Source organism: Chamaea fasciata, unplaced genomic scaffold, assembly GCF_029207755.1.
Source record: "Chamaea fasciata isolate MVZ Bird 193981 ecotype frontalis unplaced genomic scaffold, bChaFas1.0.hap1 SCAF_15, whole genome shotgun sequence".
NCBI lineage: Eukaryota > Metazoa > Chordata > Aves > Passeriformes > Sylviidae > Chamaea > Chamaea fasciata.
This window is the reverse complement of record NW_027094100.1, coordinates 16,399,247-16,422,165: the sequence shown is the minus strand read 5'-3', so window position 1 is coordinate 16,422,165 and position 22,919 is coordinate 16,399,247. Positions and strand designations below refer to the sequence as shown.

The 22,919-nt window shown below is 62.5% G+C and overlaps 2 protein-coding genes across 3 annotated transcripts; one reads left to right on the top strand and one right to left on the bottom strand.

The window, feature by feature from the left end:
• The first annotated feature begins 496 nt into the window (after positions 1-496).
• Positions 497-19,971, top strand: ARAP3 (ArfGAP with RhoGAP domain, ankyrin repeat and PH domain 3). Of its 2 annotated transcripts, none has more exons than XM_066197395.1 (34): positions 497-590; positions 2,157-3,254; positions 3,868-3,926; positions 4,178-4,251; positions 4,648-4,718; positions 8,213-8,482; positions 8,829-8,898; positions 9,355-9,475; positions 9,667-9,854; positions 10,641-10,747; positions 10,856-11,055; positions 11,203-11,288; positions 11,539-11,721; positions 11,933-12,095; positions 12,393-12,524; positions 12,598-12,754; positions 12,877-12,979; positions 13,192-13,390; positions 13,479-13,542; positions 13,816-13,979; positions 14,123-14,335; positions 14,472-14,577; positions 15,078-15,225; positions 15,364-15,432; positions 15,725-15,799; positions 15,913-16,027; positions 16,153-16,281; positions 16,476-16,609; positions 16,765-16,847; positions 17,065-17,100; positions 17,530-17,593; positions 17,682-17,819; positions 18,094-18,132; positions 18,763-19,971. In XM_066197395.1, the coding sequence occupies exons 2-34, from the start codon at positions 2,197-2,199 to the stop codon at positions 19,327-19,329; spliced, it is 5,385 nt and encodes a 1,794-aa protein (XP_066053492.1). In that variant the 5' UTR covers positions 497-590; positions 2,157-2,196; the 3' UTR covers positions 19,330-19,971. The 2 variants fall into 2 exon arrangements, with proteins under 2 accessions (XP_066053492.1, XP_066053494.1); XM_066197397.1 differs by lacking the exon at positions 497-590 and adding an exon at positions 1,910-2,014.
• On the bottom strand, positions 18,763-22,191 carry LOC136297531 (proteinase-activated receptor 3-like). Its single transcript, XM_066197471.1, has 2 exons — positions 22,095-22,191; positions 18,763-21,238 (listed from the first exon to the last, which is right to left on the bottom strand). Exons 1-2 carry the CDS (start codon positions 22,189-22,191, stop codon positions 20,175-20,177), a joined length of 1,161 nt encoding a protein of 386 aa, XP_066053568.1. The 3' UTR covers positions 18,763-20,174.
• Between the last annotated feature and the right edge of the window lie 728 nt (positions 22,192-22,919).

Below are 22,919 nucleotides of genomic sequence, written 5' to 3'. Positions count from 1 at the left end.
ATGGGGCTCTTGCAATAAGTTTTGTGTTAAAAGCAGCTGGGCCAGTCTGTGCTGAAAGCTCAGGCTCCTTGCAGGAGAGAATCCCACTGGATGCCCCTCTTCCACCCCAGCCCCTACTGTCATCCTGCCCCTCAGCTCGCTCCACGACCCCCTGCCCACGGGGCACCAGACGTGGGATGAGGTGCTGCACTCCCAGCATCCCCACAGCACAAAGGTTTTGATATTCCCAAAATTTCACCCACCCAGCCCCAGTGCCAGCCCTCCCAAGTCCCCCCGTCAGCACGAACATTTTAGCCTGTTGTTCCCCAGTTTAGCCCAAAGGAAGGCAGGGCCTGGCTGAGGGACAGGACACAGCACAGCAGCGTCATGCCTGGGAAGGGACAGGACAGAGGGTGGGACAGGGATGGGGACCAGAGGGTTGGCCTGGAGGAGGGACCTGCAGTGGGAGGCGCAGGCTGGGTGCCGCGGAGCCCGCCGCAGTTCCTGCACGGGACTGCCTTGGCATCACCCTGGAGCCCAGAGAGGGGTGGCCCCGGAACCCACACGGCACTGCCACCGTGCTGCTCCCGGGGGGCTGCGGACCGCCAGAGGTGAGGGACAACCGCGAGGGTGGCAGGGGATGGATGGGACAGATTTCGGGACGGTGGGGAAGGGTCAGGATTGGGGCAGTCCATGCTCACTGTGCCACCTGGGCATGGGTTTGTAGGCATAATGTCCACCTGCCTGTCAGGTGCCACTGCCCGTGGGCACGGCTGCACTGCCCCAAAGTGCCACACCACAGCGTGGTGCCCGGCACGGCCCCTGAACCCCGGGAACGGGCAGGTCTCAGGAGCCATCTCCTCACTGGAGAAGCCCCAGGCAGGGCGGGCAGAGGGCAGAGCCGGCCGCAGATCGCTCAGGGCGATACAGGCGTGAAAAAGGGGGAAATTGCCCCATTTCGGCCCCAGCTGCTGGGCAGAAGTGGGTACAGCCCTTTAACCCCGGGGCACAGACACCCAGCCCACACTGCTGCAGGACATCGCTGCCCTGCCCTGCCTTTTCTGTCGGTCCTGCACCAGCCTGACAGCTGCCCTGTCCCCCTGTCCTGCTCGCCGTGTCCCAGCCCGTGCCGTGACTGTCCCTCCTCCTCGTTGACAGCGTCCCCACGTGCTGGCGGGGACACGGCAGCCTCCCAGGGCACTTCCCCATGGCACCCACGCAGCCCCTGCCCGGGCAGGCCAGCGGGTACGTGCCGGCGCTGGGCACGGCTGGGGGCTCAGCCCGGCTCTCCCCGGCCGGGTTTGGGACTCAGCTCCTGCGGGAGGGGGCAGGGGATGCGTGGGAGCGTGCAGGCAGCAGGAAGGAAGCCTGCGCCGAACAATAGAGGGAAATGGAGGAACTGGAAAAAGAGCCAGTGGCAGCACAGTCAGCACAGATGGTTTAGTGCGGAGCTGCGTGATTCATGGGAAAAAGGCCCTCAGCACGCCGTGTCCCGCGGCTGCGCTGGCCAATCACTCCGGCCTCTGCGTCCCTGGTGGCACCCGAGCCTGGCCGTGCGATGTGCGGGTGCTGGCAGTGGGGGGTCCGGCCCGGCCGGGGGTGGGTGGGTGGGAGGCTGTCCCCCCTCTGTTTGCCCGTGAGTCATGCTGACCTCTCCCATGCCCTCGCCAGCAGCGAGAGAGAGAGATTATGGTCTGGCCCTTCCGGCCGTAGAGCCCTCCCCGAGCTGGCCGGCACAGGAGCTCATCCCCTGGGAGGGGCCGCGCTGCTCCCCCCCGTTATCTGCCCGGGACACCCCCGCGGCTGCGCGGCTCTGGCCTGCCCGCCCGGCCCCGCGGAGCCCGGCGTGTCCCAGCGCTCGGCATCGGCTCCACCGCCCGCTCCCCCGTGAGCCCCCGGACGCTCAGTTCCTGCCCGGGCTCGGGTCACGGCCCCGCCGACAAAGCGGGGCCAGGATCCGGCTCCAGCAACCCCGGGGAGTGGTGCAGAGGCTGGGGCTGGGGAACAACAGGATGCCGGCTCCTGGAGCTGGGAGGTGAGCGGCTGCGGGGACAGCAGCGAGGTGTGGGCACCTCTGGGAGCATCCCGCGCTCCCACCCACGGGATTCACGGCAGCTGAACCCACCCCCTTTCCCTTCCTGCTGCCTCCTCAGCCCCTCTCTCCCCTCCTCGCACAGATGATGGGCTGAGCATCCGTCGCAGAGGCACCCCAGGGCCATGAGCTCCCCGTGCGGCCCTGACTCGGATATTGCAGACTGGCTGGCCACCATCCACTTGGAGAGGTACCGGGATGTCTTCAGGCAGCATGGATACCACGTGGCCAGAGATGCCACCTCGCTGGGCAGCCACCACCTGCAGCAGATGGGCATCACCGCCACCGGGCACCGCAAGAGGATCCTCGCCCTGGCGCAGCAGACTCAGGTGCTGAGTCCATCCCGGGGGAGACCCGCAGCAGGAGACACCCATTCCCGAGGCACGGAGGTCCTGGATGCCCCCCAGGCGGGCAAGGATGCCATGAGAGCAGAGCCGGGAGGGACTGGTGACGCCTTTGGGACGCAGCCGCGTGTCACCGTGCCCAGCCAGGCAGCGCCTGGAGAGAAGGACCCTGCTCCTCCCGCCGTGAAGCCGGTTCCCAAGCCGAGGACGGTTTTCCCTCGCTCTAAGGCAGAGCAGGGATCAGTGCCCGTGCCCCCGGCACGCTCCGCGGTGCCAGCACAGGGCCCGGACAGCGAGAGGGCACCAGCAGCCTTTGTGGTACTGGAAGGGTTTGTGCCAGGGGAGAGCTCCACGGATTTGGAGAGCCCGGAGCCCGAAGCTGATCCGGGGGCAGCCGTGGCCATGGGTGTGATAGCGTCCCGGCTGCGAGGGCGCGACAGCGCTCGGGAGGACACACGGCCATCCCCGAGTCACGGACAAACCCCGGAGACATCGGAGAAATGCCCGCCGTCCGTCCCGTGCGTCCCCCCGCGGCACAGACACCGGGGCGCGGCAGCGGAGCCCGGCCCTGGCGGTGGCCCGGAGGGTCCCGCCGCCCCCGGCCCTCCGCTGCCCGCCCCAGCCAGGAGAGAGCCCTCGCCGTGCCCCCGGGCAGCCTCGCAGCCGGGCTCGGGGCAGGGCCGCCTGGAGATGGTGTCCAACGTCATCTACGAAGGACTCGAGCGCCCGTCCGCACCCGCGGAGGACCCGCGAGGGGAGGACGGGCCCCGGGGTGCGGGGGTCCCTCAGCCCCCGGCTGTGTCCCCGCAGGAGCAGACCCAGCCGGAGGACAAGTCTGAGTAAGCCGATGCTTTCCCTCAGCCCTGGGAGCGGACGGGGCGGGGGGGGGGAGGCAGAGCAGGCAAAGATGAGGATCCAGAGAGCTCCCCCACCCCCGAGACCCACCCCAGAGCCTGGCCCTGCCTGCCTCCAGGTGCTGACAAGCCCTTTCAGCACCCTCCCCGGGCCTTCCCCGAGCTCTGCATACGGCAGCTGGGATCGCTCTGAGATGACAGGACGGCTCTGGGCCCCTCGGTGGCTCCTTCTGGATGCAGGGAGAGGCTGCTGCCCTTCCTCTGCCCCTCTGGCAGCAGGGCTGGGGGTCCCCAGCACGGTGAGGGGGTGGCTGCGGGAGGGTTCTGGGGCTGGCTCCTGCTGGGAACGAGGTGGGAGATGGCAGAGGGGAGTTATGCTGAGGTGGGAAATGCCCCACAGGCCCAGAAAACACAGCCCAGCAGCTCCAGGTTGGGAAGAGAAGGGAGCAAGGAGGGCACTGGGAGCAGGGAGGGAATGCTGCACATTCCATGGGACAAAGCCAGGCTCGGGAGCAGGGTCCAGCAGCTCCTGTCTGGCCAGACGGGACACCAGAGACTCCAGCCCAGCCACAGTAACCCCCGTCCTGTTTTCCTGCAGACCTGGCTGGCCCAGCGGGGCCCTGCCCCCCATCCCACAGAGACCCACCAGCAAGCCAGGTGAGAGCCCCCGGGGCACAGCAGGGTGTCCTCGGGGAGGGGGGAGAGGCTCACCCACACCCTGCCTGTCCCCAGCCCTGCCATGCTCGGGGACTGCGCTGGCCCATTCCAACCCCCCGTGTGTCACCGTGTCAGGTGCCCCGGGTGTTGGGGGGCACTGTGGTGGGCTTGGGGGGTCCCTCTCAAGGACTGGGAGTCCTGGCTGGTCTCTCCCTCACCGCAGGCAGCACTGATGCCTTTTCCTCCCACAGAGGTGAATGATCTGCCTGTCAGCCCCTACAGCGAGACCTTCTTTGGCCATGTGGCCCCACCCCGGGAACCAAAGGTGAGGGGACACTGTGGGGGTGCTGGCTGTCCCCTGCTGTCACTCTGCATCCCACCAGCTGCTGCAAAGTCGGGAGCTGCAGCTGCTGAGGCCACCGTTCTTCCCCCAGAGGTGCTGGGTCTGCCCAGGCTCCCCAGGGAATGGGCACAGCCCCGAGGCCGCCAGAGCTCCAGGAGGGTGTGGACAGCGCTCCAGGGATGCACAGGGTGGATTGCTGGGGTGTCTGGGCAGGGCCAGGGCTGGGCTGAATGTGTCACTTCCAGCTCAGGAGATTCTGTGGTTTTGGGTTGAGGGTCACAGGCTGAGCCCCTGCACTGTAGGCCCAGCAGGCTGAGGGGGGTTCTGGGATGGGACAGGACACAGGGGACAGGAGATGTGACCATTCTGTCCTCCCAGGGTGTTGGCATCTCCTCTGAGCAGAGCTACGAGGCCGTGTCTGAGCTGGAACTGGAGAGAGAAGGCTGCAGGTAGGGATCAGCTCCTCTGGGCCAGAGGGGCTGGGCTGGGTGTCAGGGTACAGGGCACACCCCTGGCGACAGCCTGAGAGGGGGTGGGGGTTTTTTCCCTACAGCAGGGCTGATCAGGAGTGTCTGGGATGGTGTCAGAAGTCTCTAGAAGAGCTGACGGGTTTGGAGATGAGAAGGAGCTGTGCTGGTGGGTGGCCCTTGGGGGGACAGTGCTTGCCAAGAGATTTCTGAGTGCACAGCTGGGGCAGCACCAGTGGCACTGGGCACCTGTGCACCCAGAGGAACCTGGATTTGGCCTCTGGGAACAGGGAAACACCATGGAGGAGTGGGGATTGCTCAGGAATTAGAAGGCTCCAAGCTCCAGATGAGGGGTTGTGCAATCCCTGAAGGCTCCAGCAGCATCAGATCAGCATCTGCCGCTCAGTCACTCCGTGGTGGTGGACGGTGAAATTGTGAGGGGCACCTTTAAAACACTTTTGAAATGTACTTTCCATAACTCCTGATAGCATCTCAGAAAGAGGAAGGAAAGCTGCTCTTCCCATTTCAGATGGGGAGGGTTCCTTTTCCTGTGTTGCTTAGAGAAGAGGAGGTGAGCTGCAGCTCTGTGGCCTTGGTGGCCAGTGCGTGTCCATGGCCCTGCCCCTCTGGCCCCGTGTGGCTGCAGTCCCTCTGGTGCTCTGGGTGTGTGGCACTGCGGTGTCACCTGAGCCAGTGGCACCTGAGTCACTGGCACAGATCCCAGCCACGGACAGGGAACTGCAAATACCTGGGAACTGGAGTTTTGTACAGGGAAATACTGAAATCTCCCGTGGAGCATCTGAATCAGCTCAGAGAGGAGTTGGGATCCAGGACATCCCAAGGGAATTGGCCAGACACTTGCAGCTGTGGGATTTTGCAGCTGAGAAGAGGCAGGATGTGACCATCAGCAGTGTCAGGGACAGCAGCTCACAGGTTTTCTCTCCCAGCCCAAGCACCAACATAGCTGGGGTGTGGAGGGTGGAACAGGAGACAGAGAAGCCTTCGAGGACCTTTTGCACTGTGCTCACAGACTCCAGCATCCAGCTGCTCCAGCACTTTCCTCCCACACCCAACCCCGCTGGTCCCCCCACGGCTCCCTGGAGCAGAGCTGTGGGATCTGCTCAGCTGCTGAGGGGCTGCTGGCCAGCCCTGGCCCCAGCTCTGCTGCCTCTGTGGGACCTCCTGATCCTCCCCTGCAGCACTGGTGTTTGTCCAGCTCAGCCAGTCCTCATCCTTGTGTCACTGGGAACGACCTGCGTCCTTTGCAGCCCACCAATCCACTTGTCATGGGAAATATTTCCCAGTCCCAAACTTCAGAGAGGCCCTTCTGCCCCCTTTTCCTGCCTGTGGTAACTCCCCTTGCTCTGTTCTGGGGGAGCTTTGTGTGGCCCACGCTGCTCCCTGGCTTGGAGTGTGGGCACTGTCAGTGTCAGGGGTGGACAGAGTTGCCTCCCCAGCAAGAAAATATCCTCAGAAATAGGAAGAGGAATGCAAAATTCCCTGCAAACTGGGAGCTGGGTCTCTGAGGGTGCAGCAGGAGTGTAGGGTGGGATTCACCTGCTCTGAGTCTGAGCACCTTCATCCCCGCTGGTAATGCTCAGCCCCCTGAACTGCTGGTGCCCTGCTCCAGCCATCAGTCTCAGCAGGACAGAGAGGTGGCACAGCAGTGACAGTGTCACCCCGTGGAGCTCAGGGGGCTGGGTCAGGCTCACCAGGCACCGTGGGCTTCACTTGTCCCCGACAGATGCTCACTGGCCTCCATCTCTTTGCAGTTTCATTGACTGAAGTCACAGCTCAGGAAGGGGCTGTCATGGATTTTTTTTCCCCATTTTCCTCTTGCCCTGACCCATTCCCTGGGTCTGCCTCCCACTCAACCCTGGCACTCAAGGCTGCTGAGTGCCTGTGACTCACAGAGTCCTCCAGCCACACCGTTCCCTGTCCAGTCCTTCCTGAAGCATCTGCAGACCAGGCTGGGAGTGCAGCCAGAGGAGTCAGCCTGCCAAGGCTCTGTTGTGCTGGTTGAACAGCAATCTTCCTTGTGCTCCGAGCCTCGCAGCCACCCAGGGCCATTTCTTGTCTTTCCTGGACCAAACAGGCCGTTTTCCCTCTCCATCTCCTCCTCAGCCCCATCCACCCCCCCACTTCTCTGGAGCAGACCCCAGTGGGATGGCTCCAGCCCAGCATCTTCCCAGGCAGATTTAGGGCTTGCTTCTGTCCTGTGTGGATCAGGGACATCTGGTGTCCAGTGGCCTCAGAAAGTGCCTGGCCAGGGCCTGTCCTAGGATGAGGCAGTGTCCAAAGCCAGGTGTTGGGAGAATTTATGAGGGGAGGTGTTTGGGGTCGCCCTCCTGGTCCTGAAGCTTCTCATGAACTTACACTGGAGACACTTTCTCACATTCTGTGGGTTCCTTCTCCAAAAATGTCCCCATCTCCAAGGAGGATTCCCACAGTTCACCTGCTCCTTTCCCACATGGCTCTGCCCCTTGCTCCTGCTGGCTTTGCCTGATGTCACCCAGCTCCTGTGGCTGAAGCAGTGATGGCCAGGAGAGTCCTTTCAGTCCTCATGAGTTCTCTGCTCCCATCACTCACCCTGCACCCTGGAGATGCCCAGTTTGCTCAGGTGCTCCTCAGACAGAAGCTGGGACAATTATTGTATGATCTTCATTGTCTTTTTAGGAACCTCCTCCTCCCCCTGGCACTGAATTCCACCGTGGAATTTAGCAGGGATGCTCTCCCGTGGGTGCTGGGGTGTCCCAGCTGCCACAACTGTCTTCCTGCCCATCACCACTGCACTTGGGCAGGCCCCCCATGAGCTCCTGGCGCTGTCAGACATTTTCCAGCACATTTCCTTTCCAGGGGAAGAAAAACGCCTGGCTGAGAGGGCTGATGGGAAGGGGCAGGCTTAGCAGTTTATTTTTATAATTTCCTTGTATTGTTATGGCTGGAGAGCCTCAGCAGGCCTGGCTGGGGCTTTAGCATGGCTTCCCAAGGAAAGGAGAGGGATGCAGGAATTCCACCAGCCCAGCATTTCGGCTGGACACAAGAGCGGGCACAAAGGAGTCGTGGCAGGAGTTTCACAGTGCCGGGAGTGTTGGAGGGCAGAGGGAGGGAGCAGCTGGGGTGGGTGTGGAGTGGGGAGCAGGACACGGGATTGGGGATCTGCCTGGCCTCCTTTGCTGCCTGTGAAGAGGGGAAGGAGGTGATGCCAGGGGTTTGGAGACGTGGTGGTGGCCCATGTGACGTTCCCTGAAGCAGGGAAGCCCCACCTCTGTGCCCTCATGTAGGACTGGCTGACCTCGGGCAGCTAGTGGCCACGGGGCTCCTGAGCACTCACAGATATGCAAACCCCAACACCCCTGGGTGCCCCAGGCAGGTCAGGATGAGGCCAGGAGCAGTGCCAGGTGTCCCCAGCTGGGGTGGGATTTCCCCAGGCCCCTGCTGTGCTGCTCAGCTGCCTCACAGCCCCTTCTCCTCAGGACGAGCAGCGAGTGCAGCAGTGAGGGCCGCAGCGAGGACGAGGAGAGCCGCAGCCGGCTCATCGAGCGCATCGCCCACAACGACACCGAGGGCTATTCCACCGTGGAGGCGCCCCGTGCCCAGGGCTCCCCGTTCAGCCTGCCAGCCCATCTGTACCCTGACGAGGTCCTGGATGACCTCACCATCTCGCCCTACGCCAGCTTCACGTCGCTGTCCGAGCCGCGGCCCACCATGCTCAGCGGCTGGCTGGACAAGCTGTCCCCTCAGGGGTATGTGGAATCACAGCAGGCTTTGCCTTTAGATCATCCTTGGCCTTTTGACCATCTCATTTCACACCCTGCCGTGGACAGGGACACCTTCCACTATCCCAGGTTGTTCCAAGCCCCGTCCAGCTGGCTTGGAACACTTCCAGGGATCCAGGGGCAGCCCCCATAGGTAAAGCCCCCTGGGGCAAGGCGAGGTGGCTGCCCTGGTCACTGTGCTGCCCTTGGAAGAGGAACCTCTTGGGTACCCCAGCTGTGCTGCAAGGCCCTCTGTGCAGCCATGCCTGGGAGGAGGAAGGGTCTGCGAGGGGGAATCATCCCCTTCCCAACGGTTTTTCTGCCATCCCAACAGGAACTATGTCTTCCAGAGGCGCTACGTCCGTTTCGATGGGAAGAACCTGATGTACTTCAGCAGTGAGAAGGTACCGTGGGGCAGGGTGGCGATGCTGAGCCTCAACACCTCCTGGGGAGCTGCCACATCCCCTTTGCCTCCCCTTGTCCTTCTGGAAGGAACCAGCAGTGCTCTGCCATCACCAGGGTGGAGCAGCTGATGCCTGGAAGGCTCCCAGCACAGCCTCAGCCACAGGGAGCCCAGGATAGCAAGGGTCCCTCTGCCAACAGGGAGCAGGGAAGGGGTGGTCCTGCTGGAAACAGGGTCCCAGCCATGGGTCCATCCCTTCCTGAATCCCCAGCACCCAGCTGGCTGCTGGTGCCCACAGGCTGTGCTGTGAGGCAGCACCAGCAGAGCAGCCAGGGGACGTGGAGGATGTACCAGGTCATGCCTGGGGCTCCTGGATGGGATGTGGAGGATATGCCAGGTCATGGAGGTGCTCTGTGGGAAGGGGAGAGGAGGTAACCGCACCTGGGGTTTGTTCCAGGAGCCCTATCCCAAAGGAGTGATCCCACTGTCTGTGATTGAAATGGCTCGTTCCACCAAGGACAACAAGTTCCAGGTCATCACCAGCCATCGGATCTTTGTCTTCCGTGCTGAGAATGAGGGTGAGTGAAAACCCGGGCCAGGGCCCCCCAGCCCTAAGGAACCATCCCTGCCTCCCTTCTCCAGCCAGAGTGTCCCGCAAGCAGCTCTCACCCCATCCCCAAAACACCCCCTGCCTGCTTTCTGGGTGCTCTGCTCCGTGCCCGGGCTGTTGGGAAGGGCTCAGCCCTGCTCCCTCCTGCCTGGTCCCCAGCCCAGAGGAATGAGTGGTGCTCCACGCTGCAGAAGAAGGTGATGGAGCAGCGCCTGGTGGGGTCCCGGCCCCGGCCTGCCAACACTGCCCACTGCCAGAAGTCGGGAACCCTGGAGCTGAAGGGCCAGAAATCCAAGGTTTTCGCAGCCCTGAGCCTGCCTGAGATGTGGCTGTACAAGAGTGAGCAGGTTCGTGGCCAGAGCAGACCCCCACATGGGATGAGAGGGATGGAGGGAGCTGGGCCAGGGCTGGTGCCAAAGGCAGAGCAGAGAGGAAACATGTGGGCAGGAAAAAGGGAATGGCGGAGCAGGAAACGAGATCCTTCCCAGGGCGGCAGTGATGGGTACCAGGAGTGGACTCCCCTCCCAATCATCTCACTATCACCAAATTATCATCATCTCCACCAGGCAGTTCGGTCCTGGTCACACCAAGCATCCCAGTTCATCCCAGGGCAGCTGGATCAATGGCCATGGAACCAGCAGCAACCATACCTGCTGCAAGGGGACTCGCAGTGACCGCTGGTCCCTGTCACCTCCCACGCTGCTGCTGCTGCTGCCCACAGAATGCCCCACTTCCTTTCTGCTGAACTTAGCACCCCTGTTTTTATTTCCATCACCTCACTTCCAGCTTGCCTGCTGTGCACTAAGCAGCATCAGCTCTGAGCTGTTGGCTCATGTTGATGTTTGTTTTATGAGCGTCCCTGACTCAAATCCCCAAAAGGAAGGGACCGGGACAGCCACATTTCAGGGGTTGTGGGCAGAACTTGCCTTTCATTCGAAGGCATAAAGTATTTGCAGGGTGCCTTATGTCAGAGGAGAGGTGGCTGAGAGGGTGGCAGGGGCTTGTCCAGGCAAAGCAGGGGTGGGATGCTGGGGGTCCCACAGGCTGTTGCAGCCCCAGCAGCACAGGCATGCCCAGGGTGGTGCAGCAGACCCAGACAGCAGAACCAACACCTCTGTCCCTCTGAACTGCAGTTCTTCAAAATGGGTATCGCCATGTGCTTCATCGAGATGCGCGGCTCCACCATCCGCGAGGCCAAGAGCCGCAGCTTCGAGCTCATCACCCCCTCCAAAACGTTCAGGTACCCCGGCAGCCGGGGGGGATGAGGAGGGAGGAGCCTTCGGGGGCTGGGCCCGGGCGCTGCTGGCTGCTGCCGCCCCCTGAGGTCCGCCTGTGCTGCCGCTCCCAGCTTCGTGGCGGAGTCGGAGCGGGAGAAGCGGGAGTGGATGGAAGCGCTGCAGGAGGCCATTGCCGAGATGCTCTACGACTACGAGGTGGCAGAGAAGATCTGGTCCAACAAAGCAAACAAATTCTGCGCTGACTGCTGGGCTCAGAGTCCCGACTGGGCCTCCATCAACCTGTGCGTGGTCATCTGCAAGCAGTGTGCAGGTGGGATAACTCCCGGGGGGCACAGGGGCATCCTGGAGGCGTGGGCTGGCCTGGCCTGGGCAGGCGTGGTGCCAGCTGGGGTGGGGGCATAACCTGGGGCCCAGTTCCCCAGCAGGTGGGGGGTGTTGACTCTCCTGCTCCCTGCAGGGCAGCACCGCAGCCTGGGCTCCACCATTTCCAAGGTGCAAAGCCTGAAGCTGGACACCAGCGTCTGGTCCAATGAAATCGTGCAGGTGAGACACTCAGGGGTGCAATGAAATCGTGCAGGTGTGGCATTCAGGGGGGCCAATAAAGTCATGCAGGTGATGCACTCGGGGACAATGAAATCGTGCAGGTGAGTCACTCAGGGCAGGGCATGGTGTGCCCAGAGGCCAGGCTGCTCCTCGGGCAGGGCAGCAGCCCCACGGTCTCCCTCAGGAACACTGGGAATCCTGCTCCTCCTGCTGGCCCTGGGGCTCGGCTGACCATGGGGCTCTCCCATAGCTCTTCATCGTGCTGGGAAATGACCGAGCCAACCGGTTCTGGGCCGCTCGGCTCCCCGCCACCGAGGCCATCACCCCGGACAGCGGCGCCGAGCAGAGACGGGATTTCATCGCCCGCAAGTACCGGGAGGGGCGGTACCGCCTGCCCCACCCACACTACGCCACTCAGGAGGAGGTGCTGCAGGTAGGGGACACCTCGAGGTGCTGGCAGCCACCCCAGAGCTCCTGGGCTGACGTGCCAGCACCTCCTGCCTGGCTGCATGTGCTCACTCCCTCGTGCCAGGCGGGTTTTGGGAGGTTGTGCCCTGGTGTGGCTGCCTTGGAGCAGCCCTGGGAGGGAGCTGGGGTCTCCATGAGCCAGGATGTGGTCCCTAAATGTGCCTGTTTCACCCCAGGCGCTGTGCACTGCTGTGGCAGGACCAGCCCTGCTCAAGACCATCCTGCAGTTCTTCTCATCCTCGGAGGCTGCTCTGGCCTCTGATCCTGCTGCCAGCGAGGCGGCCCCGGGGCCTGACATTTGGTGGGCACCAGAGAGCAAAAGGCCCAGGAACCTTTCAGGTAAGGAGGACCCTCGAGCTGTGGTGTGGTGGAGAAAATCCCTCTTTGCTGCTGGCCCTGTCCCTCCTAGCATGGCCCAAGGCTGGGGACACCCAGAGTGTCAGGTGGCCCCCTGGGGGACCCACCCTGTTTAAGGATTTCTCTGGAATCTCTGATCAGTGGGTTCCTCTGGAGTCCCTGTTCAGGGAACCCCGTGCCTGCACACCCCGTTGCCTACACCTGCACGAGTGGGATCTCCCTCTGGTACCCACAATTTGGTGCCTGCTCCCACCACACCTTCAGTGCTGTGTTGCACAGGGAGCCCCCGCACACGGGACCCGGGTCCAGAGGGCGTCTACAACGAGATCACCCAGCCAGTGACACACAGCGGGTACCTGTACAGGGCCACGGCCCCCCCGAAGCTCCCAGGGGCCAGGAAGAACAAAGAGGGTGAGTGTGGGCAGTGTGGGAGGGCAGGCAGAGGGTGCCCACCCCAGTGCCCACTGACACCCCGTTCCTGCAGACTTCCAGCGCACGTGGTGCTCCCTGGAGAGAGCCCTGCTCTTCTTCGAGACTGAGAAATGCCCTGAGCCCCTGGGCCACATTGACAGCGGGGATCTCATCTCCCTGGGGGTCAACAGAGCCCACCAGGCAGTCACCAGCCCCGGCCCCACTGAAAGGTACCCCCAGAAAGCGTGGGGCACACAGCCAGCAGGGCTGGGCTCCCTGCTTGGTGCAGTGGCTGCTCTGGCTCTGGGGTCGGGGACAGGGTTGTCTTCATGGGCTGGTTCATCCTCTGCAGGTTTCGTTTCACCCTTGACCTCTTCCTCACTGGGGAAAAAGTGCAGCAGCTGGGAACTGATGGGCCTGAAACGCTGCAAGCCTGGGCCAGTGCCATCGGCAAGGTGAGCCAGCCCCAATGTCCCCAAACTCTGTCCCTGCTTCCCTACTGTGATTCCTCACAGCTCCCCATACTCTTCATCCACTCTTGGGAGCACTCTTCTCCCTTTCCAGGGGCTCCCATCCTCACTGGTGACCTCCCCCCATGCTCGCGGGGGTCAGCCCTTAGGGGTGGAGCCCTGTCTTCACCCCACTCATCTCCTGTTCCATCCCACAGTGGTTCACCCCCGTGAGCTGCCACTGCCTGCTGGGCTACGAGTTCCAGCGCGTGGGCCAGCTGCGCTACAAGTGCATGCTGAACCCCGAGCGCTGGCAGCGGGCCTTCTTCATCCTGCAGAAAGGCCACCTCTTCATCTGCCCCGCCGAGGAGGACGGCGCCGAGGACAGCATCAACCTGCGGCGCCTGCAGGAGCTCAGTGAGTCACAGCCATGTCACAGCCCGGGCCAGGCACCGCCTGGTGGCCCTGCGTGGCTCTGACTCCTCAGCTTCTTCCCCCAACGCAGGCCTGGTTCCCCCCACGGACACCCCGGAGAAGAAGGAGCTGCTGGTCCTGGTGGAGATGGGGAGGTGAGTCCTGGCCGTGGGGGTGATGGGGAATGAGCCAAGCAGCCTCGGCATGCTGCCCAGGGCGAAGGCACTGCTGGATGGGCCGATGCTGATCCCAGATCCCTGGTGGGGAAGTTACTGGGACAGCAGGGCTGGGACTGAGGGGATTGCAGAGGTGTTTGGGTGGAGTAGGGTGTCTCTCAGCTCAGCCCTTGCTCCCTGGCACAGGCAGGAGGGGATAACCTGCCCCTGTAACAACCCTCATTCCCTCTTTTCTGCCCTTGTTGTTCTCAGGACATTTCACCTGCAGGGCTTGTCGCGGGCAGACTCGGCAGCATGGTACAGTGACATCCAGGCGTCAGCGGGGGGCCGAGGTAACGCTCTGAGGGACCAGCAGCTGAGCCGGGGGGACATCCCCATCATCGTGGATTCCTGCATCGCCTTCATCACCCAGTACGGTGAGCCCAGAACACCACAGCACCCTCCAGCACCTCGGGACGGCTGATGGATCCAGGCAGGAGGCACCGCCCCGGGGCCACCAGCTCCGTGAGGGATTCTCTGAGCAGGACCCGGCCCCTGTGACCCCATGTCCCTGTCCCAGGGCTGCGGCACGAGGGGATTTACCGCAAGAACGGGGCCAAGTCCCGGATCAAGGTACTGATGGAGGAGTTCCGGCGGGACGCCCGCAACGTCAAGCTGCGCATCAGCGACAACTTCATCGAGGATGTCACCGACGTGCTGAAGAGGTTCTTTCGGGAGCTGGAAGATCCCATCTTCACCCTGGAGCTGCACCCGCAGTGGAAGGAGGCTGCAGGTACCTCCTTGACCCAGCCCTGCTCCACACTGGGTTCCCTGGGGCCAGCGTTCCTCTGGGTGGGGTCCTGCTGCCAGCCTTGGTGTCAGCTTTGGATCTGCTGGGTTCAGGCTGGGTCTGGTTTTCCTCTCTGCAGAAATCTCCTCGAAGCCGCAGCGCTTGGAGCGGTACAAGGAGCTCATCCAGCGCCTGCCTCGCCTCAACCACAAAACCCTGGCTGCGCTCATCGGCCACCTCTACCGGTCAGTGGGGCCCTACCCTCAGGGTCCCCTGCTCCAGCCAGCACTGTGGGGGTCTCCCTGCTGCCCAGGGAAGGCTGGCTCCTATCCCTAAGAGGCAGGGAGGGCTCCAGGACCTGCTCCACCCACACAGCTGCTGCTGGAACATGTCTGGAACACCTTGAATGTTCCCAAAGTCATCCTGCAGCAAGGGGGAGCGACAGGAAGTTTGGGACTAAGGGACACCACGCTGTAGGATGTAATTGTCATCCAGTGCCCCAGAAAGACAGAGAACACTCAATTCCCATCTTGAGTCACAGTTTGAGGCAGCGCTGTTGTCTGGTTTGATAGCAGAGGGAAGTTCTCAAAACAGGAACTGCCTGGTTTGAAGTTCCCACTGCTGAGGGGCTGGGGACATCCAGGCTGTTTCTCAGGGGAGTTTGAATGAGGCAGAGGAGGGTGGCTGGGGCTGAAACCCCACCCTGAGCGGGACCAGCCCCTCACCTCTGTGCTCCTCGTGCCAGGGTGCAGAAATGTGCAGACCTCAACCAGATGAGCACCAAGAACCTGTCGCTGCTCTTCGCACCCAGCCTCTTCCAGACCGATGGCAAAGGGGAGCACGAGGTCAAGGTGATGGAAGATCTCATTGACAACTACGTCAGCATCTTCAATGTAAGCAGGGGCCTGCAGCCCCTCCATGCTGGGTCTGATCCAGACCCCCTTGGATCCCCCTCTGCCTCCCCCCGCATCCCTCCATCCTGGCCCTGTGTCCTTGCTCCACACCGATCCTGTGCACCCTTCCTCTGGCAGATTGATGAGGATCAGGTATCCCAGATGGATCTGGAGAACAGCCTGATCACCACCTGGAAGGACACCCAGGTACTGGGAATGAGCTTGTTGGCCCCCACCACATCAGGGACCCCTGGGCTGGGGGGACTGACTGGAGGATGGGGACGCTCCCAGCTGCCCACCCTGGGTCCCCACTGTCCCATATCCACATTTGGGAAAGGACGCTCCCCCTCTTATCTCCACTGTGCCCATCACCTTGACGCTCCTGCCCAGAGGAGAAGCATCCCCACCTTCCCAAGAAACCATCTCCAGCCCCAGGGAAGGTGGGATATGCTGAGCACCCTCACCAGCACCACACCAATTCCACCTGCTCTCCCCGCAGCTCTCCCAGGCAGGGGACCTCATCATTGAGGTGTACCTGGAGCAGAAGGTGCCCGACTGCTGCGTCACCCTGAAGGTGAGTCCCCCAGCACGGTTGTGCCAGAGCAGGTGAGGAGGGACACAGGCTCCTGGCATCCCTGGGGCCCACCCTGCACCACCCGCCGCAGCTCCTCTTGTGTCTGGCCCCAGGTGTCCCCCACGATGACAGCAGAGGAACTGACCAACCACGTGCTGGAGATGCGCAACGTGGCCGCCAGCCTGGACATCTGGCTGACCTTTGAGGCGCTGGAGAACGGGGAGCTGGGTGAGCACAGGGGCCTGGCCCAGGGGGATGGCCAGGGGGAGGTGTGGGGTACAGGGGGTGGCTTTCTGGTGATGGCAGACGGGACAGGAACTGGCACAGTGGTGAGAGTGTCCCTGTATCCTCAGAGCGGCCCCTGCACCCCAAGGAGAAGGTGCTGGAGCAGGCCTTGCAGTGGTGCAAGCTCCCGGAGCCCAGCGCCGCGTACCTGCTCGTGAGGAAGGTGCCCATCGGCGAGGGTGGCTGTCTCTTCACAGGTAAGGGGAGCACAAAGGGACCCAGCCCCTCGGGGTGTCACCGAGGGGGACAGCTCTGCCTGTGCTTCCTCTTGCCCTGCTCACCACCCTGCAGCCATCAGGGGCGCATCGCCCAGACCCACAGTGGGATCCCCCTGCAATCCTCCCCCTGCCAGCCCCCCTCATGACCCCCCACATGTCCCCACACTGGGCAGGTGCCAAGCGTGAGATCCCCAAGTGTGGGCTGCTGAAATGCCGTGAGGAGCCCCCCAAGCTGCTGGGGAGCAAGTTTCAGGAGCGTTACTTCGTCATCCAGGACAGGAGGCTGCTGCTGCTCAAGGAGAAGAGGGTACGGGGAGATGCTGTGGGTCGGACCTGAGCCCCGGGAGTGGGAGGAGAGGCAGGAAGGAGGAGCCTGGGGACAGGAGCGGCGCCGTGGTGGCTGTCCCTCTGGCAGGGAGGCTGGCGCCGAGCCGGGCTGACCCCCTGGATGTCCTTTTCCAGAGTGCCAAGCCAGAGCGTGAGTGGCCCCTGGACGCGGCCAAGGTTTACATGGGCATTAGGAAGAAGCTGAAGCCGCCAGCTCAGTAAGTGGGACCTTCCCAGCTGTGGCACTGGGGCAGATACCCATCCCTCAGTCCCTGCTCCTGGCACCCAAACCCGGCTGCTGGAGTACACCAGGCTCCAGCTGGCCCCAAAGCCTGTGCCCATGGGGTGAGCTCAGCCCCCTGCCCCACTGCCCACAGACCCCAGGCTGTGTCTGAGCTTGGCAGTGCTGCCCTACAGCCTTGTGTTCCTTTCCAGGTGGGGTTTCACACTGACCCTGGACAAGCAGCAGCTGTGAGTACCTTCCCCTGCCGTCCTGGGGCTGGGAGAGGTTGAGATCTGTCCCCAGTTTTAGTGGGAGTGGGACAACATGGGGCAGTGGTACAAGGCCCTGGGGTCAGGGCAGAGCTGGGGCACGTGAGAGGCAGAGTGCTGGGGCCACATTGTCCCTGGCACAGGACCGAAGCCAGGCTCCAGGGGCCACCCATGTCCCTAGCACACAGCCTTCCTGCCTCCCCATCCACACCAGCACCCCTGGGTGGGGCTGGGTGCCCCAAAAAGCTCTCACCTTGCCCTAAAGCAGCAATTTGGGCATGCAGAGATTTTCGGAGATTTAGCCCCATGGGGTGTAGATGAACCTACAGGCTCACAGACAAGGTGACAAGGGGACATGGGCCCCACTGTCCCCACTCCCTGGCAGCTTCTCCACTATTTGCTCTGCAGGTACCTGGTGTGCTCAGGGCAGGCTGAGCTGTGGGACTGGACCACCAGCATCCTCAAGGCTCAGGTGAGTGCAGGCTGGTCGTGCCACTCAGCTGGGCAGGGCTGGGGCTGGCAGGGCATGATCCCTGTCCCCACCCTGTCCCCATGCACAGCACGACGACCTGCGCCCCGTGGTGCTGCGCCGCCGCTCCTCCTCCGACCTCGCCAAGCAGAAATTCGGGACGATGCCGCTGGTGCCCCTGCACGGGGACAGCACTGATGCCACCATGCTCTCTGCCAACCAGACCCTGGTAAAGCCCCTGCCCCTCCCCCTGTCCACAGCTGCACCCATCCTGGTCCTTGCACCCATCCCAAGACACTGTGCCCGCCCCAGGGCTGCAGAGGCCGGTGCACCCATGGGTGCTGTGTGTGCTGTGTGCCATGCTCGTGTCTGTGCCCGTGTCCGTGGCAGCTCTCCGTGCCTGCAGGCTCCTGCACCCTCTGCCCCTGCCCTGCCTGCCCAGGCACCCGTGGCCCTGCCCCGTGCTCTCCGTGCTCACCCCTGTCCGTCTCCTCTGTTTCTAGCGCCGCCTGCACACGCGAAGGACTTTGTCCATGTTCTTTGTAAGTACCTGCACACGTGGAGCATCCGCTGCTGGCTTTGCACTGTGCCAGGGCTCACCTGCAGCATCCCCTGGGCACTCAGAGGTGTGCCCACCTTGTGGGGCATACGAGGGGCAGTGTGCCCACTGCTCTCTGTGTTCCCTGCCTGGGGATGTGGGTCCCAGTGTGGGCAAGCAAGACCTCACCAGTCCAGCCCAGTTTGCAGAGCCTCTCCTGTTGGGCACACATTGCCCCTAGGGTAGCAATGAGGAAAGAGATTTAGGTGTGCCTTGCTCTCAGGTTATTTCTAGAAAGGCCACTGGGCTGAACCTCATCTCACCTGGCTTTGTGCTCTGCGTGGACCCACCTGCCCACACCACCCCGGAACCCTCTGCCAAGGGGTGCTGGGCTAGTGGCATGGACCATGCCCAGGCAGGGACCAAAACTCCCTCTTCCTCAGCCATGGGGAAGAAAGGGCAGCAGTACCTGAGCCAAGGGACCTGGTGGAGGGCAAGTCCCCTGCAGGTATCGGTCCCACAGTGAGGGACAGGGACCCCCAGGCAGTGCACGGAGGGCAGGGTGAGGGGAGACAGAGGGGTACAGCTGAGCTGTGTGGGCAGTGCCCCTCACTCTGCCCCCTCTCCTCCCCAGCCCATGAAGATCCACCAGGACTCCCTGGAGGAGCAGCAGGAGAAGGAGGCAGACATTGATCCTGTCTACGAGGAAGTGGGGAACTTCCCCGAGCTGGCAGCACTGGACCTGGGGCAGGAGCTGTTGGCAGAGCTGGTGGCTGTGCCCCCCGTGGACAGGTCCAAGAAGCCGTCCCCATTCCCTGAGCAGCCCCCAGCCGCCGCCCTGCGCTCCTCGCTGCCCGCCAGCCCAGCCCACAGGGTGACAGGTGCCTCTGTCACCAAAGCCGTGTCCCTCGAAAGGGGCTTGAATTTGGAGAACAGCAAAGCTCCAACCCCGACGCTCAGACCCACCAAAACATCCTCTCTGGAGAGGAACGTGGAGCCTTCCCTGGCACTGGGCAGGGACTGGGAGCAGGCAGCCACCCCGGGGAGCAGCCCCACGGCAGAGACCTCCCCGGAGCTGCCCAGGAAAAGGAGCTTGCAGCCTCCCTCACACGTCAGTGACAAACTGATCCAGGAGCTCAGCAGTGTCATCCTCAGGAAGAGCGATGGCCAACCCCCGGGGCCGGGCCAGCCGGTGACGTGACCTGCTGTGCCAGAGGGGTGGCCACCGACCTGGGGGTCAAGTCGTGCCCGGTGGCAGCGATGGTGGGTACTCCAGTGGCGGAGATGAGGGGTACCCCACACTCCCACAGCATGGAACTCCCACCCTCCTCCTCCTCCTCCTCATCCCGAAGCCAGGCTGGGATCGGGAGCCAAAGGGACAAGTGGCAACCAGGATGGTGGGCCATGGTACCCCCTGGTGGGAGGGCTGGGACTGCTGCCACCTGTGCTCTTGCTCGTGGGTGGCACATCTGTCATCGAGCCCAGCACCGAGGGACGCAAGTAAAGGGGAAGACAAAAGCAGGAATGTGGTGCCCACATGTTTTGGCAGCACGCCACCATGCCAGGCAGGGGGCATGGGGTGCCGGCCAGCACGGGGGAACACAGCATGTCCTCTCTCCAGCACTGGGCCTGCGGGGCAGGCCAGGACACACAAGCCATCCCCCCTTCCCTTCTTGCATCCACTGTGGCATATTCTGGGGGGAAAGGGGGAGCAGCAGGAGCAGGGCTGGCCGTGTGTGCCTGGTATGTAGTCCTGGCGATGGAGGGCAGCCCCTCCTCAGCAAGGGTGTTTGTACCTATTCCTGTGACCAGCAGGGAGAAATAAAGGTTTATTTGAACTCTGGAGGGTTTGGTCCCTGCAGGAGGAGCGGTGAGGGATGCCAGGGTCTGGCAGATGGGGAGATTGGGGTGCCAGCTGACGGTCCCATGGGATTGGGTAGCGCTGGTGTCATCAGGAGAGCAAAACTGAGGCAAAATCTGTGAACCTCAGATCCAGGTGGAATTTTTTTCCCAAGTCTATTGCCAGCCCTTTGTGGTGGACACACTTCAGGCTCCCCCGTCCCTGGGGCAGGGGGACACAGCTTGGCAGCCCTGGCTCTGCCCGCTGGACCTCAGGGGCAGGGCTGTCTTCTCCGTGGACCTCCCTGACGAGGCCTCAAGCCCCTGCAGGCAGCGGCCTCCTGCATCCCGGACCCAGCCCCGAAAATCCCGGGAGACATAGAAGTAGATGAAGGGATCAAAGCAGTTGTTGCAGGCACTGAGCACCAGGACCAGGGCGTAGGAGACGTAGGTGCCGTTGTTGCACCCCGTGGGCTCCAGCAGGTAGTGGATGAAGAGCATCACGTTGCTGGGCGTGAAGCAGAGGATGAAGACTAGGAAGACCAGGGCCAGGATACGTGGCACCTGCCCATAGCTCCCTCCCTTGGCCCGCAGCCGCACCAGGATGCAGCTGTAGGAGATGGTCATGAGCACGAAGGGCAGGCCGAAGCCCAGGCCCACCAGGGACAGGAAATAATAGCCAAAAAACCTTTGGGTTTCCTTTTCTAGCACGTCATGGCATGTCATGATGTTCAGGCTGGAGATACTGTGTGTGTGGGAGCGCAGAAGCAGAGGGCTCATGCCCAGCCCAACCACCAGCCAGATGCCCACACAGATGCCCACCTTGCCCCTCATCCACGTGGAGCCCTTCCACAGGAACGGGTGTGCTATGGAGATGTAGCGCTCCAGGCCGATGCAGGTGAGGAAGAGGATGGAGCTGTACATGTTCCCGTAGAAGAAGGCCACCATGGTGCGGCACAGGTAGTCCCCAAAGAGCCAGTGGTTGCCCAGGAGGTGGTAGGAAATCTTGAAGGGCAGCAGGAGGACAAAGAGCAGGTCGGCCCCAGCCAGGTTGAGCAGGAAGATGGTGCTGGAGCATCTCCTGAAGTTGGTGGCCAGGACCCAGCAGGCCAGAGCATTGGCTGGCAGCCCCACCAGCAGGACCACGGAGTAGAGGGCAGGCAGGAGGCGAGTGCTGAGGGTGCTGTTGAGAAAATATTCCTCAGAGGCCTCGGAGCACACGTTCTTCTCCTGGGGAGTGAGGCGGATCAGGGATCGCCCTTTGGCCGGCCCTGCGGGGACACAAGGCATCAGGCTCAGCCGAGAGCAGGAGCTGTCACCCCTCCCTGCAGAGCCACCACCAAACACAGGAGGTGGCATCTCCCTGTCCCATGGCAGGGGAGCCCCCAACATCCTGCTGCCCTCGCCCTGCAGAGCTGTGCTGTGTTCTGTGCCAGCCACCACCGCAGCGGTGCCAGCCCAGCCGGGTGCTCTGCTCCCACACCCCTGGTGCTGCCGATGTCCCTTGTCCTACCCAGCCCAGCACAACGGGATCAGGAGGGCAGATGGAAAACCCGCAGCAGCACGGGTTTGGGATAGTCCCAGCCATGTCTCCAGCTCAGCTCCCCACCACAGCCAGAGACATCTCCTCATTTTCCTGTGGTTGGGGGATTTTCGCTGCGTGCGAAGAACAAAAGTGAAGAACAGGAAGGCCCCGGGACACCAGAGAAACAACTCAGGATCAAATCCCTTTTCTGGCCTGCTCTAAAAATACCCAGACAGGCTCTGCACGTCAGCTCCAGAATTTCTATCCTGATGGTCCCCAGAACACCCTACCCCAGGGGGCTTTGGTTACATCCAACAGGTCTCCCACAACCTCTGCCCTCTCTCCACATCCGGGGGATGGAAAATTCAGGTTACGAGAGCAGTAATCTGAATTTTCCTGCCAAAAGGGGAAATGCTGGGGGAATTCCAGTCTTCACTCAGATTCTCAACATAGACACTGAGGAAAGGCAGCAGAGCAGGGCTTCAAACTCTCCCCATGACACCCAGCCATGGCCTCCAAGAGTCACGGGGTGTGATATTGGGGTGTCCCAGTGAGGTGTCCCTGCCCTACCCCATCACCCGCAGACCCACCAAGGCACTTACCTGAGGCGGGCTGGGTGGCAGAGCCAAGGCAGGCACAGCCAAGCAGGAGGGTGACACAGGCAGCAGCAGAACCAGGTGGCATCACCAGCCAGGACATCTCTGTGGAGTGGCCACTGTGCCAGTTAGGTCTGCACAACTGACACAGGGCTGGTGACACGGCACGACTGTCACCAGCCCCTTCCTCTGCTGACACCCTCGCTTCGTCTCCACCACGTCACACCAACATCCTGCCCACAGTCCTGCGGTGTGCCCAGACAGACTGAGATGTGAGGTGGTTGTCACCACCACCGAGCATCTGGGGGGAGAGATTTTCAGCTGCTGTCACGCAGCGGCACATCATGGGCAGGAGGAAGTGGGCAAGAGGCAGCTGGAGGCAGACAGGAGAACCACAGTGGGAAGATGGAGCTGTTTGTGCCCCGTCTGTGGGACAGGAAGCTGGCAGCCGGTTCCCAGCCTGGTGATATGTGTCCCTGCCCCACTGCAGCACTCCAGGGCACTGGGCATCCTGCCTGCCCAGCCCTGCCAGGACCAGACATCCCCAGGATCCATCACTAGGGTCAGGCTGACAAGCTGGTATCACAGTTTGATGCAGATGGGGCTACTCTGCATTGTTCCCTTATGTCACCAAAGTGGGTGGCTGGGTGACCTCCAGTCCATTTTTCCGGCTAAGAAGGGGAATAACAGAGCCAGTGACACATCTCCAGCCCAGCCTTGTGCATCGTCACGCACCAGGGGGACCAGGACATGTGCAGCCAACCCCAGACATGTCATGGGAAGAGAAAGAAGTGGACAAATGGGACATTGGGGAGAGCCATGAGCTGTGCA